Source organism: Equus quagga, chromosome 14 (assembly GCF_021613505.1).
Source record: "Equus quagga isolate Etosha38 chromosome 14, UCLA_HA_Equagga_1.0, whole genome shotgun sequence".
Taxonomy (NCBI): Eukaryota; Metazoa; Chordata; class Mammalia; order Perissodactyla; family Equidae; genus Equus; species Equus quagga.
This window is the reverse complement of record NC_060280.1, coordinates 23,411,809-23,423,907: the sequence shown is the minus strand read 5'-3', so window position 1 is coordinate 23,423,907 and position 12,099 is coordinate 23,411,809. Positions and strand designations below refer to the sequence as shown.

Here is a 12,099-nt window from a genome sequence, read left to right as displayed (position 1 = left end):
GTTTATTGTTGCTAGGCCAAAGGTGAAACTCAGGGATAGGGTCTGTGGGGATAGTCAGAGTGGAGACGAATAACGGAAGGCGGCAGCCATAGATCCCATGGTTCAGAAATACAGTCACAGGAGGATTAACTGTTTTCCTTCAGGAAGAGGAAGCTTCCAAACCCTAAGGATTAATGGTTCTGTGGGAGATAGGCTGGGGGTTGGTAGCCTGTTGCAACACAAGTATAAATTTTCCTTTGTAACGATGGCAAATAAAATGAAGTCAGAATGAGAGATATTGTTGTATTCTGATCCTAAAGTGATCATGGTCATAGCCAAAGCAGGTGGTGCTCCTCAAGGCTGGGCTCAAAGAGCGAGGCATCCGAAATGAGATGCAGGAAGCATCCGAAATGAGATGCAGAACTAGTAACAAAGAAGAAACCCCTAAATAGGATTGGAGCTGTGAGGAACAGAGAGGAGCATAAGGTAGGAGTAGTTTGAATATTTCTGGTAGAGGTAGTGTTTCCTTCTTCTTAATTTCAGTTTTCTTAAAGGTAAAGACCAAATAGTGTTTTAAAATAAGGTACAATTTATTTTCTATTCAGAATTTTAAAAATATATTTCTACAGAAATTTTAATAGAAAGCCCTTGGAAGTAAGTACATCCTTGATCCATTTGTCTTACCTAAGTCTTACTTAGCTGAAAGACTCAGGGAAACTCTCCAGCACAGGTACCCCGAGCCGTGTGACTTGCCACACCAGCTATGTATCACGGAAGAAGAAGAAGAAAATAAAATAAGAAGCAAGAGTAGATTTCCTTCCTTACTGCTCCTCACACACCTGCTTCCTGATCCTCCCAGAGATAGAGAGTTACCTACCATCCTAAAGCACTTGTTTCACAGCCTTATCAGAGAAGAACAATTGCCACCACTGCCCAGGACATGTTCTACAGGATTAAAAGAGGATTCTTTCTAGAATTCAAATTGTAAGTGTCATTCCGTGCCTTAAACATATTTAATGTTTATTATTGACTTTAAGCTAAATCCTCTTCATATTGCATTCATGTATCTGCTTCAATATCACTTTGTTAGAGAGGACTTCCCTCGTGATAAATTTAAAATGACACCAGCTTTATCATTATCCAATTGTTATACTTTGTTTTTCTGTAAAGCACTTGTATTTCCTACATCTACCTGATATATAAATATGTATAAACACACGTATACATATACATATTTTTTAATTTATTTGATTACTGTCTGTCTCATCTTTAAAATAATAATGCAATGAAATCAGAGATTTTCTCTGATTTGTTTGCTACACTTAGCAGAACTGTTAAAATTTTTGAATGTCTGAATGAACCATACTTTAAAGGCTAACATATAATCTGCTTCACAATTTCCTGCTGATTCCTGCTCCAGATTTATTGCATTCTTTTATTTTATGTTTTTTGACTTCTTAAATTGTCTGAATATATGTTTTTCTCTCTGATTCCAAAAGAACAGAAAGAGGATGTCCCCCTCAAATGACACCAAGTTCCACCCCTCCTCTTTCCTCCTGCTGGGAGTTCCGGGCCTTGAAGAGATGCACATTTGGATCGGGTTTCCTTTCTGTTCTGTATATTTCATTGCCCTTGTGGGAAATGTTGCTATCCTCTTCGTCATCAAGAAGGAACGCAGTCTTCATCAGCCCATGTTTTACTTCTTGGCTATGTTAGCCTCCATTGATCTGGGCCTATCCACATCCACTATCCCCAAGATGTTGGGCATATTCTGGCTTGATTTAAGGGAAATTAGCTTTGGGGGTTGCATCACCCAGATGTTCTTCATTCATATATTCACTGCTATGGAGACTGTTGTCTTGGTTGCCATGGCCTTTGATTGCCACGTTGCCATCTGCCACCCTCTGCAGTACCATCTGATTCTCACCAACAGAACTATTAGTCTCATCCTTGTTGTGGTGTTTGGCATCAATTTCATTTTGGTTAGCCCTCTTGTGTTTCTCATCTTGAGACTTCCCTTCTGTGGACACCGAATAATCCCCCACACATATTGTGAGCACATGGGAATTGCTCGGCTGGCCTGTGCCAACATAAAGGTAAACATGATATTTGGATTAATTCTTATATCAATGGTGTTTGCTGATGTGGTTCTGATTGTCATCTCCTATGTGAGAATACTTCGAGCTGTCTTCTGCCTTCCTTCTCGAGATGCCAGACTCAAAGCACTTAATGCATGTGGCTCCCATATCTGTGTTATCTTAGCCGTCTTCACTCCATCTTTTTTCTCCTTCATGACCCACCGGTTTGGCAGGAATGTTCCCATACACATTCACATTCTTCTGGCCAATTTATATGTTGTTGTTCCACCTGCCCTTAATCCTGTCATCTATGGAGTGAGGACTAAGCAGATTAGGGAGCGGGTTTCAAGCATCTTTGTGAAAAAGTGCTAACATAAACTCTCTCAGAGATATTCATTTTAATCCAGGGAAAAGAGAATGTGTTTCTCAACTTCAGAACCTTGCAACAGAAAAAAGACTCTGACCTTAGCATAATTTCATTCATAATTTCCCAAGATATCCCATTAGAAGATATACTAGGATTAATATCAAAAAAGTCACTGTGAAAATTTATACAATACCTGAAAGATTTGGACAACTTAGTAACAAGGTTTTATTAGGATTCCTTTCCTGTATAACCTCTACAGAGACAGTCTTGTAGATAGGAATATGTGGAATGAAATGCTTGTTTTGATTTGTAGATAGTTAACTCTGTTGGTCACATTACTAAACCCTTGTATATCCCTACATCAAGACTACAAGTTTTTAATACTTGTGACAGATTTTTTCATTCCTTTCTTAATTGCTTCATAGTTTTTATCCATAATTTTAATGATACTTATTATATGTCAGAAACTGAGGTCATATATAAATAAATTTTAAAGATAAATATATACATGACATTTTAAGGGTCTTAATAGGATGAAGAAGTTGGAGAAATTTTCCCTCTGACTATGACTGTGTGTGGAATCTTCTCGGGCTCATTGTACGTATGTAGATCTCCCCATAAGTGATTTATTGTTCAAAGTAAACCGATCTGTCTGTAGATGTATGCATAGCAATAATGCAAAGCATATATAAATATAAATATATATCTCTATAGAGAGAGAGGGAGAGAAGCCAAGTTTCACAGAAGCATCAATATGGTAGGGAATTTTAGATGCTCAGAAATGAACACTCCTAAATGCACCCTATACTTGTCAATTACATTCTCAAAGGTCAAATCTAATACAATGGATAGAAATTACTCTCATATTCACAAACTTTATTTATTCATTCAGTCATCACTTATTAAGCACTACAATGTTCAGCCCTATTTTATAGTTTTTTATCAATGATATGTATTTGGTTAATGGTTACCTCATGATACCTTGTTACTCACATAGTAGGTGCTTAACAACAGATTTTTTACTTAAAAAAATTATTTTCCAAAGAAAGCATACTGATGGGCAACAGATTCATGAAAAGATACTCAGCATCACTAACCATCAGGGAAGTGTAAACCAAACCCACAGTGAGATATCATCTCACACCTGTTAGAATGGCTGTTATAAAAAAGAAAAGAAATAATAAGTGCTGGTGAGGATGTGGAGAAAAGGGAAACCTTGTGCAGTGTTGGTGGGAATGTAAATTGGTGTAGTCACTATGGAAAACAGTAAGGAGGTTCCTCAAAAACTTAAAAATAGAACTTCCATATGATCCAGACATTCCACTTCTTGGTATTTATCCAACAAAAATGAAAACACTATCTTGAAAAGAGAAACGCACCATCTTGTTCATTGCACATTGCAGCATTTTTCATAATAGCCAAGACAAGGAGGCAATTTAAATGTCCATGAATGGCTGAATGGATAAAGAATATGGGGTGTATATATATATACACAATGGAATATTATTCAGCTGTAAAGAAGGAGACATGGATGGATGTTGAGGGCATTATGCTAAGTGAAATAAGGTAGAGAAAGCCAAATACAGTATTATCTCACTTATATGTAGAATCTAAAAACCAAACAAACAAGAAGCTGAACTCATAGATAAAGAGAATGGTTTGGTGGTTGACAGAGGTGGAGGTGGTGGGTGGCTGAAATGGGCAAAGGGAGTCAAAAGGCACAAACTTCTAGTTATAAAATAAACAAATTATGAGAATGTAATGTACAGCATGGTGACTATAGTTAACAATATTGTGTTATATATTTGAAAGTTGCTAAAAGAGTAAATCTTAAAATTTCTCATCACAAGAAAAAAATTTGTAACTGTTTGGAAATGGACATTAACTAGACTTACTATGGTGATCATTTTAAAATATATACAAATATCAAATCATTATGTTGCACACCTGAAACCAATATGATATGCCAATTATATCTCAATTTTAAAAAATTTAAAAATTATATTAATCAAAAAATTATTGCATTAAATATAGTAAGAAAGAATCTTACACATACCACTTTATGGCTTTTTATGAATGTACTATTTGGGGTCCTGTGCTTTGGAACACCATTCTTGAAAGTTTCTAAGTCCCTTTCCAGTAGCTGGAACTAGCCACCCTTCCCCTAGCTCCAGTTACCCTGCTTGGACTCCATCCCTGTTTCTCCACTTTAGGACATTCCCCTTTGGGACATTCCACAACCCACTACCCTGCATTCATGATGTTGAACAAATGCCCATAGATCTCAGGGATAATGCCTATAGAGTTGCCCAGGGCCTTTCGCACAGTCCCAATTCCAAGGTACTGTCCTGGAGAACAGTTTGCTCCACTGGGTGTACAGTATTTATTTCATGAGACTGCTAGAGGTTAGTCTACCAGAATGGTGCTGGCATGCTGATTTGTGGTGATTCGAATTGTTTACATAGTCAGAAGCTTCACAAAAAGTACTTGTCTGAGTATCTTCACACTTGATGGGCATCCCAGAACCTGTGTAAGCACTGCTCAGATCAAAATATAGGGATCTACCAACAACCTAAAAAAGGTCTTCATGCCTTGACCAGTCAATAGCCTCCAGAGTTCATCACTTTTTTTTGTATCTAATACTATAGATTAGATAGTTTAGGATTTTAATGTTAATTAAATTATATAAAATACATTCTTTATTATAGCTTATTTTACTCAAAATTATGCTTGCAAGATTCATTCGTGTGATTGTCTATAGATGTAGCTTGTTACTTTTTATTGTTGTATAGTATTCCATTTTATGAATGTACCAAATTTAATTATCCATTCTGGATGGACATTTGGGTTTTATTCTATTTTTTACTATTTTGAATAAAATTTTTAGGAATACTTCTCGTTTTTTAAGAGAGACTTACTGTCAATTATAACTTCTAAGAGTATGACTGCTGAGTGATTGGGTGTGCATGCTTTTAGCTTTAGTAAAAATTTCCAGTTTTGCAAAATTGTATATCATTTTACATTTTCATCAGTTATGTACAACCTAATTGCTGCACATTCGCACCAGCACTATTAGTTTTGTATGTGTGTTTGTGTGTGGGTGAGTATGTGTATTTATTTGTTGCTGTTATGTGATATATGTAATGCTATTGTGCTATGGCTTTAGTATATATTTCCCTTATCACTAATGCTGTTGTGAAAACTATAGCTATAGGCCATTTGGGTATTCTCTTTAGTGGGACACCATTTTAAAATCTATGCCTATTTCTTTAGAATTTGGTTATTATTTTTTATAAAGTTGTAAAACTTTTTATAGCCTGTGTATGAGATCTCTCTCAGCTATATGTCCTGAGAATATCTTCTGCCACTATGTGAATTGACTTTTTACTCTTTACGTGGTGCTTTTTGAGGAATTCAAGTTTTCACATTCAATGAAGTCCAATTTATTAATATTTCCCATTAAAGTATTGTTCTTTATATCCTTTTGATGAAATATTTGCTGAACTCAATAACATGAAGATATTCTCCTAAGTTACTTACAATATTTTTTATTATTTTACCTTTACATTTTGGTCTATGATCCATCTAGAATTTAGTTTTGTGTCTGATGTGAAATAAAGATCAATTTTTCTATATGAATATCCCAGTTAATCCAGAACGATTTATTGAAAAGTCCATCTTTTCCACACTGTTTCATGACTCTTTTGTTGTAAATCAGATATTAGTGTATAGATGAGTCTGTTTCTTGACTCATTCATCTACTTTTCTATCCATGTGCCAATACAACACAACGAAAATTGCTATAATTTCATAATAGTGAATATTGCTATATGATAGGGCCAATACATCATCTCTAGAAGTTCAGATCAAAATAGATGAAGATTCCAGATTGTAGGTCATATCACAGATAAGTAGGTCCATCACAGTGGCAAAACAAAGTGATCAGTGGAAAAAAGTTGGAAATCTTTCTGGATTTTTATTGACATGGCTATCAAATCTACTGAAGGTGCCTCAAGGAGGAATGAAAAATAAGAGATTAGGAAAAGAGAAAGGACAGAGATTTAAATTTCTTACTGCCTGATATAGGGTCCAATTCTTGTCATTCTAGTAGTCCTGCAAGGCAGAAACTTGCTCACTAATTCCACTCCACAACCTCAATATTCAAAGTTGAAATACCCTCATCTGCTATCCTGCTGGGGTCCAAACACTTTTCTTACAATTTATATGACATGATGCATCAGTGGCTTGATCCACCACTTTATCATTTTACCAAAACCAATCGCCTTCAACATTGAACTGTATCCAATTTTTATGGAACTGTACAGGAGGTCAAGTCCATCTCCAGGCAGCCAGCCTGCAGAGAATCAGCCAAATTAACCCTGTTTCCTATCCATAATATATCTGAGGAGATTTTTCAAGCTTCCCTTAGAAACTTACTTTAGAATTCATAATGCAAACAAGTTGTCCTTTATCTCCTTTATAATTTTCAATCCGTGCCACATATTTTACACACTAGCACTCAGCCGTCCATCCTCCCATCCACCCAATTAAACGTGTCAAGCAGAGTCCAGGAACAGAACAACTGATTGCCCTACCCTTGTGGATTGCTTGTTATAGAGCAGGCTCTGCGCTAGGTCCTGAAATATTTGTACTCAGCGGTTCTCAAATGCCCACTTAATGACATGAAATTACCTCTTTGAAGCTGGATGACTTTTTGTTTTAGCATTTTTATTAGCAAAGGCTATACATAACTTAGAAGACTGGACATTGGGAAAAATTTAACAACATATCATATGTCAATAAAATGTAATAATAAATAGCTACGGAAGCATGAAGAAATACCTTTAAATAGCTCTAAATGAAATAATAAAAGCTAGTACCTGGGTTAGCCCCTGAGAAGAGGAACCAGAGAAACAGAGGTGTGTGAGGTGAGGGAGACTTTTCTACTACATACGCTTCAGTGAGCACTCATAGAAACGATGCTTCCACATGAAAAAAATAATAATCTAGACACAGACCTTACGCTCCTCACAAAAAGTAGCTCAAAATGTATCAAAAACCTAAACGTAAAACACAAAACTATGAAATCCTAGAAAATAACATAGGAGAAAATTTAGATGACCTTGGATATGGCAATGACTTTTTAAAATCAACATCAAAGATACAATCCATGAAAGAAAGAATTATAAGCTGGACTTCATTAAAATTAAAAACTTCTGCTCTGCAAAAGTCAATGTCAAGAGAATGAAAAGACAAGCAACAGACTGGGACAAAATATTTGCAAACAACACATCTGATAAAGGATTGTTATCTGAAGTACACACTCAGATAACACTCAACACTCAACAATAAGAAAACAAAAACCCAATTAAAAAATGGGCAAAAAACCTAAAAGGGAACCTCATCAAAGTAGACATAAAAATGGCAAATAAACCTATGGAAAGATGTTCCATATCACATGTCATTAGAAAAATACAAATTCAAACAACAATGAGATGCCACTACACACCTATTAGAACGCCAAAATCCAGAACACTGACAACACCAAATGCTGACAAGGATGTGGAGCAACAGGAACACTTGCTCACTGCTGGAGAAAATGCACAATAGTACAGTCACTTTGGAAGACATTTGGCAGTTGCTTACACAACTAAACATATTCATACCATATGATCGAGAAATCGTACTCCTTGGTATTTACCCAAAGGAGCTGAAAATTTATGTCCATACAAAAAACCTGCACAGGGATGTTTATAGCAGGTTTATTCACAATTGCCAAAACTTAGAAACAATGAAGACACCCTTCAGTGGGTGAATGGATAAGTAAACTGTGATTCATCCAGACAACGGAATATTGTTCAGCCCTAAAGCGAAATGAGCTATCAAGTCACGAAAAGAGATGAAGGAAACTTCAATGAAAATTTCTAAGTGAAAGAAATCAGTCTGAAATGGTTACAGACTTTATGATTCCAACTATATGACATCTTGAAAAAGGTAAAACTATGGAGACAGTAAAAAGCTCAGTGGTCGCCAGGGGTTAAGGGGTTAGGGAAGGACGAACAGCACAGGAGCCTAGAAGATTTTTAGGGCAGTGAAACAACTCTGTATGACACTCCAATAATGGCTATATGTCATTATATATTTGTCTAAACCCATAAAGTGTATAATACCAAGTGTACAGTACCAAGTTTACTAAGGTAATCTGTGCGTTCTGGGTGATAATGATGTGTCAATGTAGATTCATCAATAGTAACATACGTATCAGTCTAGTGAGTGATATTGATAATGATGGGAGCTATGCATTTGTGGGGCCAGAGGGTGTAGGATAAATCTCTGCAGCTTCCACTAAATTTTTCTGTGAATCTAAAACTTCTCTAAAAAATAAAGTCTATTAAAAATATGGTGCTTGTAGTATCATTTTAAAAATTGTTAAAATACAATAGCGTTTAAAAAATAATAATAGTTGTTTCTATTTCTTCCAATTGAATACAAAAAGTTCTATTTTTACTTCTTTTGGGTTGTTTTATTTTCTGTTTCTTTTGTTTTAGATAATACTACAAAAAGGAGACAACAAAGCACATATGTATGGTAGAAGCCTCGTCTCCAAGCATGACTAGTAAGAATGTAAAGATGGTATTAATGACCTAGAATAGGGTATTGTAGCAGAGCTCTCCAAATACCTACAAAGGTCTATGTTCACAAGTTAACTATAAACCCTCTAAGTATGTTTGTGGATGGATTTATATTAAATAATTTTTAGATTATAACATTCAACATGCATATATAGAATATTTTAGGAATTATATCCAATGGCCTAGCAATATTTATGATGGTCATATTTGCTTAAATAAGATTATTCAATTTGTTTTACTTAATGCTCACTATTTTGCATGATCTTCATTCTTTCTTTTACCTCATTTCTTGATTAACTGAAATATGTTTGACTAGTTGTCTTAGAACACATATTATTATAATGCATAAAATGTTGTATATTAAAAGGTTTTTTTCTCTGTGTGGTTGTGTTAAAAAAGTAAGATCATGTAGGTTCTTCAGGTTGTTTCCAGTTTGGGGTTATTACAAATAAAGTTGCTATGAATATTTGTGTACAAATCTTTGTATGAACAATTGGGTTTTTTTAAATTTTGGGGGGTAAATATTTAGGAGTTTATTAGTTGGGTCATATAATAGGGGTATGTTAAACATTATTTTTAAAATTGCAAAACTGTTTCCCAAAGTCTTTCTTCCATTTTGCGTCCAACTAGCAGTGTTGAAAATTCCGGTTGCTCCACATCCTTGCTAATATTTGATATGGCTAATCTTTAATTTTAGCAATTTTTGTAATGCTGTTTCATGTGGCTTCAACTTGCATTTCCCTAATGACCAGTGACAGTGAGCATATTTTCACATGCTTATTGATCACTTGCATATCTTTTTGTGAAATATCTATTAAAATTTTACCTTCATTTTTTTATTTTTTTTATTTTTCAATTAAACAAATATTTGTTGAGTGCCTAGCAGTCAGGTACTGTGCTAAGAGCTTGGGATACAATGGGAATAACATAGATGCACTTCTTGTTCTATAAGAGGCTTGTAGTCCCGTCGGGGGGTTCAGACAAATAAACCTTACAATGTCCATCTTCGAAGCTCCTGCATAGCTGCAAAGTAACATTAAATAAATCATATCATGAAAATAAATATTAGGCAATATGTTAAAATATGTAGTAAACATTGATTTTACAATAACGCTTCCCTTTCCAATAAGATTCATAATAGAATTTCTTTACAAGCAAAGTTTTTTGGAATTTTAAAATAGATATACTACACTATGCACACACACACACACCCTCAGGAACATTCAGAAATACCATTTTTAGCAATTCTAGTTTTATAACCAGGATGTGCTTGAGCTGAGATGTTCTCGATGGTATGCCTGATAGAGAAATACGGTTTGCTAACTGTGATTTCCTCTCTTTTTAGCCTTGCCATCTCACGGAATGCCTTTTCTTTTTTAATTTTAGGCTCTTCAGACTTCCTTGTATTGTGTCCTTCTTTCCTTCAAATCCCTTGCAAATCTTGGAGTAAAATTTGCACAGTTCCGGAGGTAATTCTCCTTGCTCTCCATTTCTCAATTTTTGTGGGCAACTGGATCCTGCTGGTGGTGGTTGTGAAGAGCTGACACTTGTCTAACCTCCATGGCAATTTCTTTCTCACTAACAGCGTTATCCCTTGAAATTATACTCAAGTGTTTCTCTCTCCCACTATATCAAGGTTTCCCAATCTGGAATAAGTTCAGGAGTTCTGTGAGCCCCCCTAAAACTGTGTGCAAACATGATTTCTAGTTGAATGCATTCTTTTTTCTGGAAAGAATATCTATAAAGAACACGTTTTATTATGGGATATCTTCATTTTTATAAATTGGGTGTTTTATCTTTTTATTATTGACCTGTAAAAGTTCTTCATAAAATCTGCACACAGATCCATTATCTAATATATATGTTGCAAGCATTTTCTCTCAGTCTGGGCCTTCACCTTTTCCTTGTCTCAGTAGCGTATTTTGAAAAGAAATACATACTTTTTTTATTTTGATGAAGTCTATACAGTCAGAGTAGGGACTTGTGGAGGTCAGGTGATCAACGAAGTTTTAGCTCAGGTCCATCTCACAAGGGTCTAGTGGGTCCCTGAAATCATCCTGTGGTTATTTCTCCAGTTCCAGAATGCTTAATTGGAATAGACATATTCCAACTGGCAGAACTTCTTGTCCCAGGAGGGTCAGTCTTCCGTTCTATTCAGACTTTCAACTGATTGGATGAGGCCCACCCATATTATGGAGTTCTCAGTTTTGCTATGTAACCAGTTAGGTTTAAAAGACTGTCAGCAAACACGTAACTTGACTTGGGTGATGAAGAGGCATCTTTGCACGTTTTTTGGTGGTTCACAACAAAGATGAAGCTCATCGTGTGCAACCGAGAAAAGGTTTCGGAAGTTGTGCCTCAATTTTTTCAATCTCTCTATGTTTACCTATTGTATCTGTTTCTTTCTTCTGCTGTGCTTTACTTTGACCTCACTTAAAACCCATGAAGTCTCATGAGACCTTTCAGATACTTGACTCTGTAATTGCTGCAGTTGCTATTTTGAAATTTATAAAAATGGAGTACAAAATGATGCCTATGGTGTTTTATTGATTATTTTCTTCCCTGTGGTTACATGGTTAAGGGAGCCAACACTTGTCATGGAATAAATAAGATCTGTGTTTAATTTCTTTGATTAGCACTCCTGGAACCCACACCCTGAAGCACTGTGTAGTTGCCTCCGTTACAACTCTCATAGTTCTTGGGACTATAGCTGTTCTCTGCCATAATCAATCAATTCTGTATAAAGAGACAACTTAATAGCACTTGAGTTGCATTAAGACTTTATCTTCAAATTGTGACTTTAATATCCATTATAGAAATAAATGGCACCTATTTATTTAACAACAAAATTTATATTTAGTCTAGGGACAAATATTTGCTGTGTAAATTCATCTTGAATTTGATACTGCCCATTGGTGGGGAAACATTGTGTTTAACAGCATATTCTGTAGAGCATTTGCTCTATAAAGCTTAAGGACACTTCCCTTTTTTAAGGATGGAAAGGAAAAAATATTTGAAGACTACTTTCAAATCAAGTGTTCAG

General features: G+C 35.4%; 1 protein-coding gene across 1 annotated transcript; it reads left to right on the top strand.

Moving 5' to 3' along the window:
* Positions 1-1,490: 1,490 nt before the first annotated feature.
* LOC124252256 (olfactory receptor 52E4-like) lies at positions 1,491-2,429 on the top strand. Its single transcript, XM_046685545.1, has one exon. The coding sequence runs from the start codon at positions 1,491-1,493 to the stop codon at positions 2,427-2,429; it is 939 nt and encodes a 312-aa protein (XP_046541501.1).
* The last annotated feature ends 9,670 nt before the right edge of the window (positions 2,430-12,099 follow it).

Bases quoted from the DNA above. Each gene is read 5' to 3' on its own strand.
- LOC124252256 (XM_046685545.1), top strand. From the start codon at position 1,491: ATGTCCCCCTCAAATGACACCAAGTTCCACCCCTCCTCTTTCCTCCTG.